Source organism: Emys orbicularis, chromosome 1 (assembly GCF_028017835.1).
Source record: "Emys orbicularis isolate rEmyOrb1 chromosome 1, rEmyOrb1.hap1, whole genome shotgun sequence".
NCBI lineage: Eukaryota > Metazoa > Chordata > Testudines > Emydidae > Emys > Emys orbicularis.
The window spans coordinates 6,172,787-6,184,349 of record NC_088683.1 but is presented as its reverse complement, the minus strand read 5'-3'; the positions used below and the strand labels follow the sequence as shown (position 1 = coordinate 6,184,349).

General features: G+C 51.5%; 1 protein-coding gene across 1 annotated transcript; it reads right to left on the bottom strand.

Moving 5' to 3' along the window:
* Positions 1 to 507: 507 nt before the first annotated feature.
* On the bottom strand, positions 508 to 7,088 carry LOC135895439 (C-type lectin-like). The gene is made up of 5 exons (XM_065423550.1): positions 7,022 to 7,088; positions 4,044 to 4,138; positions 3,602 to 3,742; positions 1,976 to 2,090; positions 508 to 575 (listed from the first exon to the last, which is right to left on the bottom strand). The coding sequence occupies exons 1-5, from the start codon at positions 7,086 to 7,088 to the stop codon at positions 508 to 510; spliced, it is 486 nt and encodes a 161-aa protein (XP_065279622.1).
* Positions 7,089 to 11,563: the final 4,475 nt, after the last annotated feature.

The following is an 11,563-nucleotide window of genomic DNA, read 5'->3' as shown; positions in this document are numbered from 1 at the left end:
GAGTGGAGAGGAGACCAGGAGGAGATGGGTGGGCCAGAAGAGAGAGGAAACTCTGGTTATTGCAGATATCTGGAGGGAGACCAAGTCATGTCTGTTATCCAAAAGGCCAGGCCCATCCTGCTTCCCTCTGGGGGTCCCCGTCCTCTCCTCCACTGGGATCTGGGCGGTTCAGGAATAGTCAGAGGGGGATAGATGGACGCCGATACGCGGGGCCAGGAATGGGACAGAGGAGACATACACAGAACTACATGCTCAGGAGAGTTTATTCTTGTAGTGGGCTGCAGCGACTGAGGGGAAGGGAGGGAAGGGGCAGGCTTGTAACTAGAACAGAGACACTTGGGGGAAGAGAGTTTGCAGCTGGGAAAGTGAGATCTGGTCTCTCAGGGAGGGAGGGGACAGGCCCTCAATGCAGCAAAGGCATCGGAAAGTCTGGGACATTGCCTGATCATGCCCAAGGAGCCCAGGCGCTGAGCTCCCCCTTCAGGCACAGGCGAGCGACTCCACTCGCTAGGGTTGATACTTGCAAACGTAGGCGTTTTGCGTACGACAGTCTTTATCGTTCCATTCCTTAAAACCTAGAAGGCAAAACAGAAATCACTGGGGCAGGGGAAGGGCGAGTGGGGCCATTCCTGCCCTTACAGTGACACCCCCCCCATTGCACCCTGCTGAGAGAAGGCCCCAGCTCCTGGGCATGAGGTTGTGAGGAAGAGGAGGCTGGAGACGAAGCCCCATGTTCCTCAGACAGGGACAGGCTCCATCGCTCCCTGAGGGATGCTGTGTCAGCGTGACAGTGGGAGACCCTGTTCTATTGTGCTGGAATATGTCTGATGAGAGCACGACGGGGCCTTTTGGTGCTAGGTGCTGTGTTCATACACACACCCACAGACAGTCCCTGCCAAAGGGAGCGCACAGTCTAAATAGACAAGAGGTGGGAGGGGAAACTGAGGCATGGAGTGGGGAAGTGAATTGCCCAAGGTCACCCAGCAGCTCAGTGACAAGGCTGGGAATAGAAGCCAGGTCTCCTGAGTCACAGCTCCGTACCTGTCCACTAAACCAGACTGCCTCTCGATCTGCGACTGCTGTTACCTCCCCTCCAACGTCCCTCCAAGGGCCAGAAAGGAGGACACAGAGACCTGGCCAGCTGCCAGCGGGAGACAAGCTCAGGAAGAGGGACGCTGGCTCGCTCTGTGCTGAATGAGCCAGCCCTACCTCCATCTACTACAGCTCTGGGTTTGGGCATGGCCCAGAGGCAGCGTCTCGCCCCAGGGGACAGCACTCCGGATTCAGGTTGATGAATTGCTGTGAATTTCACCCTCTTCCCCGTTCGCAGAGCCACACAGCCCCGGGAGCGTTATTCAGAAATGGTGCCCACAATCATTTTGCAAAAGTTTTCACTTCTACTATTAGCTGCGTGTGATTGGTCGTGCAGGTCACATGGCATTGTTCCTGCTCCAGGGATTGGATGAGTGACACTTCTAAGTTGGAGACAGTGGGGGAAAAAATCCTGCCCAGTGTGTGTTTGGGGGAAGGAGCATTCGTGCCAACGCTGCTGAACACTCCGACTCAGGAGCATCGAAGGGTGGGCGGGGCCGTGTGACCAGCATGACCCATGAAGAATGAGTCACTCATGAATTAGCAAGTGAGCTTTCCCTGTTCAGCCAGCTGAACATGCCAGAACATGGCACCTAGTGGGCAATAGCTCTGGTCTGGTCTTTCCCTTTAACTGATCGTCTGGGGCCAAATGTACTGGATGGCCTGCCTCTGACTGGAGCTGAGCCTCAAACCGGGACTACCCGTGGGGGAGGAGTTACCAGGTGAGATCAGGGAATTATCTCCGGAGAGCGGCAGTGTGAGCTGCAGGAGAGAGGCAGGGTGACAGGACAGGAGGCCATCTCCGCAGAAAGAGCTGGAGTGTGTGGCCAGGGTCCTGTCTTGGTTCCTTTGTTGGTGCATGTGTATTTGAGCATCTGCTTACCCTTGTAGCTCAGCAGCTCCACACAGTACTCGTCACCATATTCATTGTTTGGTTCCCCAGCGTTCCAAGCATTGTAGTGATACAGGGAGCCATCGGTCCACCTCCAGTGTCTGTCCTGCAGAGACAGGGGAGAAAGGTCGTGGGGTCCCGGGGAGAAGAGTCCTTGGTGATAAGGCACCATAGAAACTCCTAAACCCAACACAGAAGTGCTCCACTCAGGCAGTGGGAGAGTCAGGGAAGGGCCGTGGGGCAGTGGGTGGGGAGAGGCCAGCTCAGGGGGATGGGCCCTGAAGACACTGATCTAATAGTAGTAACACTTAGCACATGAACTTCACCTTCTCCCTTTCACGCCCTTTGCCTGTATTAACAAATCTCCGCCCCATGACGCAGTCACTCTGCAGTGTGTTCTAGTCCCTAGTGGTCACAGCCCGCCGGGGGGCACTGGTGGTTTTAAGGTGGGTGATCTCGTCCTGTGTAAGCAAAATAAAAGTGCGTCTGTGATGGAGATGCTGGATGGATCAGGGGATGGGACACGGGGCCTTTTCCCCTCTAGTGGGCTCAGCGTCAGTCTGACCCCAAGTTAGCAGGACTGACTAGCGTAGTAGAATCAGAGAAGGGGACATGGGGCCTTTCACCTCTAGGGGTGCTGGCTCTGGCCTGGCCTCAGCTCATGGGGGGACTAGCTGGCTTCGGGGGTCAGAGAACTGGATCCAATCCATTGCCAGGCCGCGAGGAGCTGGAGGGCTGAGGACACTAGAGAAAGGAATACAGAGCCCCTCACTCCTCCCGTTCTGAGTCCAGCCCAGCCTCCGGTCTGGGGCGGGGGATCCAGGGGCTGAGTCTGTGTGTGCTGTTCGGGGAGCCTCCTGACCCCAGAGCCTCTCTAGCAGTGGGGAGGGAAAGGAAACTGATGGAGACAAAGATTCAGATGGAGGTTGATAAGTTTATGAGGGGGTTGGTGTGACGGGGTTGCCGGCCATAGCAGGGGCTGGACTCGGTGACCCCGGAGGTTCTTTCTAGTTCTATGTTCATAATGGCTCCTTCCCCCTCTGGGGCCCCTTCCCAGCCTGCGACTGCTCCCCCTTCGTGTCCCTGCCCTAAGGAGCTGGGGGCTTCCCTAAGGAGAACCAGGTGAGGACGGGATACCCAAGCTAAGGGAGCGACCAGCAGTGACAGGGTCAGCGCAGAGGTCAAGGGGGAGCAGAGGCTCAAGTCTTGGGCAGGAAAAAGTGGCTAGAAAATGTGGTGAGAGTCGAGTGGAGACAGGACGTGGGGTGCACGGGGAGGACACGGCACATTGCATGAGCTGGGTGGGGGGAAGGGAGACAGGGCAGTAGTTGGAGAGGGAGGTGCAGGTCAAAGGTCGGTTTGATGATGTGGAGAGCAGGGCTTGGCTGTATTTAGAAGGGAAAAGCCAAAAGGGAGTCGGAGCATATGGTAGGATGGAGTCGGAAAGGGTGCGGGAGGTCAGGGGTTAAAGGTGGAGTGCAGATGGGAGACCCTGGGAGCGGGGGAGGGAGATCCTGGCAGCCCCTATGAAGGGCTCATGGTCTCTGCACAGCCCCTGGGAAACAGAGTCATGGGGGGGAGCAGCTGCCAGAGGCAAAGCAGCTGCCAGACACTCACCTGTCGAGGGTCGTGCAGTCCGATCCAGACATGATCCGTGGGGGAGCGTGACATGCTGATGTATTTGGCCACCGTGTTCCCTTCTGCCTCAGTGAGAATGGAGGCAAGATGGGCCCCTTTGTGCTGATACTGACACTCTACCTGCGGCAGGGAAATCAGCAAGGCCTGTTACCCCCCTGCAGGAGGACGCTATTTGGCACTGGTGTGGGGTCCTGCCCCACCAGGCTGCAGCCGGAGCAGGGATGGCTGTGAGGGGAGAGAGCCCCCTCTCGGTGCCTCTTCCCGAGCCCCAGGGCCTGGCACCAGCCACGTCACTTCTGCAGCCTCCCCACCCCACCTCTGCAGGGGTACACACCAGGGCCAATGGTGATGTCACTAAACCCCTTCAGCCCCTGCCCACTAACCCTCCCTGCCCGGTGGATCCCTGAGAAGAGCCTCATACCTCAGCCTCCGACCAGGTCATCTTTTCGGAGAAGAAACCATAACAGTAGTCTTTGTATTGAATCCACTCATCGGGACAGGACGTGGCCCCTATTCCTGATCCGAGAGAGGGGATGGGACGGGGAGAGAGAGAGAACAGTGTGGTGAGAGGCTGTTTCGGAGAAGAGAATGGGAACAGAGCTGCTGGCTGTCATCCTTCCAGCTTCTCCAGAACTCCCCAAATCCTGTGAACATTTGCCCTCTGTCAAAATGGCCACTATCTCCTATTACTTTCAATGGGGCTGAAGCCAGTCAGTTAAAACAGCTGCCACTTCCTTACCGCCTTTGTCAGTAGCAGTGAGGCTGGCCTGAAAATTACCACTGTCTCCTCTCCAAGGGGACACGAACTGGGCTGTCTTCAAGGAAGATGGTCACCTCCTATCTTCTGTGCGGGAGCACTGGGGGACCTGACGGGAAGGGGTATCCAGGGGGTTGAGTCAGAGGGGACTATGGGGTGAGGATGGGGAGCACTGGATGTCAGTGGGACTGGGAGCAGAGGGGAGGTTGGGGACATTGCCTATAGTAGAGGCTGAGGGGACACCACACACCGATTTGCCAACCGAGTGAGGAGGGCTTTGAACTAGATTCAAAAGGGGCGGGTGACGAAATCCCACAGGTGACTGTAACAGAAGGTTAGATGTGGTTGGGGGGAGGAGATGGAAAATTATAAAAGGGTCAAAGGAGCAACAAGAGGGATAACTGCGGGAATCTGCTCTACGTCTCAGATGTCTATACACAAATGCAAGGAGTATGGGGAATAAATGGAGGAACCGGAAGTATTAGTATATAAGCTAAACTATGACTTAATCGGCATCCCAGAGATTTAGTGTTATAAATCTCACGACTGGAATATTGGTATAGAGAGGTATAGATTGTTCAGGAGGGACAGGCAAACATATCACATGTCTTTTAAAACAAAGAATATCTGGGAAATTATAGACCACTAGCCTAAGTTTGATACCTGGAAAGATAGTGGATCAAATTATGAAACAATCAATTTGTAAGCATCTAGAGGATAATTGGGTTATAAGTAATGGCAAACATGGAATTGTCAAGATCAAATCATGCCAAGCCAACCTAATTTCCTTCTTTAACAGGGTTACTGGCCCCGAGAATGGGGGGAAGCTGTGGACTTGATAGATCTTGATTTTAGTAATGCTTTTGACACAGTCCCACATGATCTTCTCATAAGCAAACTATGGAGATATGATCTAGATGAAATTACTATTAGGTGGGTGCACAACTGGTAGGAAGACCCTCCTCAAAGAGTAGTTGGGGAGGTTTGCTTGTTTCCTGTCAAATGGGAGGAACATGTGTAGTGGGGTCCTTCGGGGGTCTGTCCTGGGTCTGGTACTCTTCAACATTTCCATGAATGACTTGGATAATGGAGTGGAGAGGACGCTTATAAATGTTGTGGCTGACACCCAGCTGGGAGGGATTGCTAGCACTTTGGAGGACAGGATTAAAATCCCAGTGGCCTTAACAAATTGCAGATTTGGTCTGAAATCAACCAACTGAAATTCAGTAAAGACAGGTGCAAAGTACTTCACTTAGGATGGAAAAATCAAATGCACAACTACAAACTGGGGAATAACTAGCTAGGCGGCAGTCCTGCTGAAAAGGATCTGGGGGTTATAGTGGACCACAAATTGAATGAGAGTCAACAATGTGATGCAGTTCAGACAACGCCTACAATCATTCTGGCTCATGTTAACAGGAGTGTTGCATGTAAGACACAGGCTCTAATGTCCTGCTCTGCTCAGCACTGGTGAGGTCTCAGCTGCAGTACTGTAACCAGTTCTGGGTGTCGCACTTTCAGAAAGATGTGGATAAATGGAGAGATTCCAGAGGATAACAATAAAAATGCGAAAAGGCTTGGAAACCTGATCTGTGAGGAATGTTTAAAAAACGGGGCATGTTTAGTCTATAGAAAAGAAGACTGAGGGGAGACCAGAGAACGGTCTTCACTTGTTACTGGTTGTTATAAAGAGGATTGTGATCAATTGTTCTCCATGTCCACTGATGGTAGGACAAGAAGGAATTGGCTTAATCTGCAGCCAGAGAGATTTAGGTTCGATATTAGGAAAAACTTGCTAACTCTCAGGGTAGTGGAGCTCTGGAACAGGCTTCCAAGGGAGGTTGTGGGTTCCCTGTCAATGGAGGATTTTAAGAACAGGTTGGACAAACATCTGTCAGGGATGGTCCTGCCTCAGTGTGGGGAGCTGGACTAGATGACCTCTGGAGGTCCCTTCCAGCCCCACATTTCGATGATTCTCTGATAGCTGAGGGCCCAGAGAGGGAAGGGAAGGCAGAGAGCTAGTGACAGATGGGAGGGGGGAGGAATTAGCAGTATGTGGAGTAAGTGCAGAGATTTGTGTGGCTAAGTAGGGAAGGGGAGGGGAGGGGGGGGGGAGATATAATCTATGAGTCCCAGCATTTTTCTTCTGAGTGGAGGGGGAGGAGGGAAGAGTTTGGATTATCCCAAAGCAGAAGGATCAAGTTTACGAAGAGGTGCCATTTTGAGCCCAATGAAAAAAACGGATGTCACTCGTTTGGGATGTTATCGCCACACTTGGTTCCCTGGTTGGGATGGGCCCCCCCTTTCTGATGCGGAAAGACACCCCCTAAGCCGCAGCAGGAGCTGGGGGCGGGTTTAGCTCCCAGCCTGTCTCTCACACTTAGCCCCAGGAGGTCTCAGGGATTCCCTCTGCACTCAGAGCCAGAGGCAGCAGGAAGCCGCCTCGCCCCTCGGGCAGGTGCTGAACTGCTGGGTGGGGTCTGGATTGATGGATTTGGTGGGGAAGGGACTCTGGGGACCCAGCTGTGATGGTTGCTCCCACATGGTGGGGCTGGGGCCCCCTGAGTGAAATGGATTCACTTCCCATCCAGGGCAAACAGAGCCTGGGGTCTCCAGCTCCGAGGGGCCGGGCAGGGACTCACCTTCCAGCGAGGGGTTAAAGATCAGGCAGCCGAGGAGGCAGAGGCTGAAGTAGGCGACTAGCCCCATCTTCTCGCTTCACCTGGGGAGAAAACACACAAGGAGATGGGGCCATGGGAGCCTGAGACGTGCCCTGGAGCGACATCCCTCCCCTGTGTGGCATTTCACAGGGGGAGGGTCTTCAGAGTTTGGGCTGTTTGCTAAAAGGCCTGGCTGGGTTGGAAGGGCCCCGAGAGGGATCCCGTCCCCCAGCTAGGGTTGCCAATTTTGGTTGGTCGTATTCCTGGAGATTTAATCACAACACATAATCTTTAATTCCTGCAGACTCCAGGCCAATCCTGGAGCGTTGGAAACCCTAACCCCAGCCCTGGGGGACCCAGCTCAGAGCCCATCTTCCTGCTTCCGAAGGGCCCTTCCACCCCTCGCCCTCACCGAGCCGTGCCCCAGGAACAGACCTGGACACCCGGCAGGGAGCCAGGTCCCAGCTCCTCAGTGGCTGGGCTCTGCAAGCCGCACCGCCAGGGACTCCCCGTACCAGGGCTGCATGTGGGGAGGAGATGGGGGGCAGCAGGGAGGTTGGGGTCAGTTCTCAGAAGGGGCATTTGCCATCTCCCGCTGTCCCTCTCTCCCCAGTGCTGGGGCTGACAGGTCCCCACAGTAGCCACCTACATGGAACGTGGAGGGAGGGCAGTTCTCTACTAGAGACCAGTTCAGTGTTAGAAACATGGAGCCTCTCGTGTTATCACCCAGCACCTGGTACATGAGACACCCACTGACCCCACCCCGGGGCCTTTCCCCCACTAACAGGTGTTTGAATCACACTTGTATTTCCAGCTCCAGGGTGATCGAGTGTCTGGGAAGCCAACACCATGTGTTTGGGGCAGGGGGCGGAGGGGAGTGGTGATAGTCACTGCACCTCGTGGTGGGGGCTGGGATCCCCGTGGTACCATGACTGGGAGAAGGGGTCCAATGGAAGAGCTGCCCGGCAGAGTGATGCTCCATTGGGGCTGGAAACAGGACTGGATGCTGTTCCCAGCTCAGGGAGGGGCAGAGCGCTCGGCAGGGCTCTGCAGGGCGTTAGGGTGCCACATGCAGGGCTGTGCTGGGTGGGAGGAAGGGGTGAGACAGAGACGGCCCCAGATCAGGGGACACACCCAGGGCACCCGCCCCTGTAACGGATCAGCTGCCGCCAGCCACCCCGAGCAGAAGGAGGAAGAAGCTGGAGGAAGCCAGGGTCTCACCTGATTGTCTCTCTGCGTAGCCGCTCTGGTGCAAGGTCGGATCAAGTGCAGCCTGTGTGGGACACTGGCCACGCCTGGGGCATTTATAGACCAGTCCAGGGAAGGGGAAGAGGGAACCAGGTGTCAATACTGAACATGCAAATCTGTGCTGATGACGGATACAGTCATTTAATGCAAACAAACAGAGATAAGAGGAGCCACGACCCAGCCACAATCTGGGTGGTGACCAGGGCTCAGATAGCAAATAAAGTAAAAACGGTTCCCTCTCCCCCGTCGGTCAGCGCTGAGATCAGTGTCGCTGTAGGGAGCCCTCGTGCCCTGGCCCTGACCGGCCCAACTGCTCACGTCCATCTTGTCCCATGGAAAGTTCCGGGCAGATCCCCAGGGAGTGTAAATCAGCTGGAGTCCCCCTGAAGTCAGTGGGGGGATCCCCAGCGGGTACAGTCTGGTGTGGGGCTATTGGAGTCCTTGGGGTCAGACCCCCAGCGGGTACAGTCTGGTGTGGGGCTATTGGAGTCATTGGGGTCAGACCCCCAGCGGGTACAGTCTGGTGTGGGGCTATTGGAGTCCTTGGGGTCAGACCCCCAGCGGGTACAGTCTGGTGTGGGGCTATTGGAGTCCTTGGGGTCAGACCCCCAGCGGGTACAGTCTGGTGTGGGGCTATTGGAGTCCTTGGGGTCAGAACCCCAGCGGGTGGGTATTGCTCAGAGCTCCCAGTATCAACGAAGACGGCATTTTCGAAATCACCTTTGGATATAAGACATGAAGTTTCATCCTACGTTGAGGTTATTACTCGTCCATACCTGAATTGCTAGATCATATGACCAGTACCAGGGCTCCTCATCCCAGAGCACCTGAGGTGGTCATGAACTATAACCCTGTGTGTAGAAAAGTTGCACTTAAATCCACCGATGTTACTTATACGTTTTCCAGTGCCACGTGGTGAGTGTAACGAAGTCATGTGGGCGATTGTACGTGTTGCTGTTTATGCTGTCCTTAATCACTGCCTTAGGGAGAAGCTTTTCGAAGACTGTGAGAGCTGCCGGCTCCGGGACCTGTGCATTGACGTGTGTTTGGAAAGCTTATTAGACGTTGCTATTGCCATAGGTTGTGCTTTGCAAAGCACTTGAGATCCTGACAGTGTTTTAAAGAAAATGACCAAACTGGAGGATACCTGCTTAGCGAGTTATATTGACTGTCTGGTCCACACCAAAAGTTATAGAACCCTGCTTAAGAAAAAGATCATTTGTAAGAAATCTAAAAGGATTAAGTTAGAGAATGGGGAGGGAACAATCATGTGATATAAATCTTGGTAGCTGTAAATAAAAATATCTATTGAAAAAGGCTTTGTGACGATCTGTGTTTCTGTTAGAAGGTCTGTGTGGCCCTTAAATAAGATAAAAGTTTTGATGGAGCATCTTGGTTTGTTTTCAAGGGGCTGAATGTCTTTTAAAGTTTGTGAGATCCCAGCTCTTGTGTCTTTGTGTAAAGAGACCTGTTTACAGCAAAAAGCTGAAATGTGTGTAGTAGAATCCTGGGGGAAAACAAAAACAAAAAATGTGTTTAAAATAAAGCAAAAAAAGCCACCATATTGTGTATAAAACAGAGATGTTTGAGACGTTTTTGAGTACAATCGAACTGACTCACCCTGTTGAACTGATGGTTTAACCCCTCCCCCCCAACTCTATTGCCTTCAACGAGTCTGTTGGTCTAGGTCTAGATGTGATTATCCACCTTGTTTCCATCAGGGTTCAAACGTATTAGTGATCAGTAATTAAGATTGATGGGTGGGTGGGAATGATGAGCTCTGATTAATATTAAATGAAATAAAACCTCAGGAGTTCATAGACACTACTGGACAGTTTAAATTTAACCTCAGGAGTCCATTGAATGCTATGGGTCAGTCTTTCTAGCAACTCAAAGTCAGTTTAAAATAATATATTTACAAACCTAAAGAAGGGTCTAACCCAAAACTGAAATGTTTCAAGAGTTCGCAAACCTCCACCATACTTTTATAAAAATAAGCATTTGATGTAAGAACAAGCAAACATTTTAAAGCTCCGAGACATTCATTCATATCTACAAGGGGCCCCCACTCAGAAGAGGGGACAGTAACATTAAGGATTATCGTGTTTGGTGATTTACTGTTTAATACTGTAATAAGGCCCTACAGTGTTCTGTTTTTTCATTGAAAGAGGAAACTATATTTTAACTAAAAGAAAAAAAATTATTCAAAAGCATCCCAGTTGTGTAGGTAACTTAAGATCCCCCCAGATCACAAAAGGGAACGTTTGGGGAGGAGTGCCTAAATTCCATAAGTATCTATTAATTAAGAGTTGTAGTGATCAAATCAACCTGTTAATTACAGATTTTGAAGTCCGTTTGAAACAAAGAGTTAGGGTTGTATAAAAAAACCACAGGTTTTTGGAGACTGTTCTCTATCAACAGAAACTATCTTGAACAGAATAGCTGCTGGACTGCAAGACGAAGTATGTTGCTTGTTTTTTTTAACTGGGCTTGTCTACACTATCCGCCGGATCGGCGGGCAGCGATCGATCCAGCAGGGGTCGATTTATCGCTTCTAGTATAGACGTGATAAATTGACCGCTGAGCGCTCTCCCGTCGACGCCGCTACTCCACCAGAACGAGAAGCGTGAGCAGAGTTGATGGGAGAGCGTCAGCTGTTGAATTACCGCAATGAAGACACGGCGGTAAGAAGTTCTAAGTACGTCAACTTCAGCTACGCTATTCACGTAGCTGAAGTTGCGTATCTTAGATCGACCCCGCGTGGTAGTGTAGACAAGCCCTCTGAAAATATATGTTATATAATGTCACTCTTTGTCCATGCTGTCCTTACTAATAACGATACATGTCTTTATTGCAGTGTGATCTGTTTAGCATGGAAACAGCAATTTCAATCTGTATTTCACCAGGGCAAGCTAAAACCTTATTTTTAACGATATTTGTGCTTAATACTGTTCAATTAAAAAACACCAGCTATTACACTGGCTGTATAGCGGTTTGATGCATTTGCGGAATAATACTAACGAAATTTTTGCTTGTGGTGGAAGGTAAATTTCTGTAATTGTCTTTTAAATGCATGTGTGTTTTAAATGTTTTTTTTTTAAAGAGTTGGTTTTAATGTTTAAATAGTGAATAAGGGGAGCTGTGCAAGACATGGGTGTGAGTTTATTGAAAAGCATTTTGTTGCAAACTGTTGGTTTGGTGCGTTTAAAACTACTGGGGTATTTACTCTGCAAAATGTGATGTTTTTAAACTGGCTTCGTCTTTTAAAATTAGTTT

Excerpts from the sequence above, each read along its gene's own strand:
- LOC135895439 (XM_065423550.1), bottom strand. The coding sequence starts at position 7,088 with ATGGGGCTAGTCGCCTACTTCAGCCTCTGCCTCCTCGGCTGCCTGATC. Across the intron at positions 4,139-7,021 it reads CTTTAACCCCTCGCTGGAAG|GAATAGGGGCCACGTCCTGT; the intron begins GTGAGTCCCTGC and ends CTCTCGGATCAG. Across the intron at positions 576-1,975 it reads GGAGCTGCTGAGCTACAAGG|GTTTTAAGGAATGGAACGAT; the intron begins GTAAGCAGATGC and ends TTTGCCTTCTAG.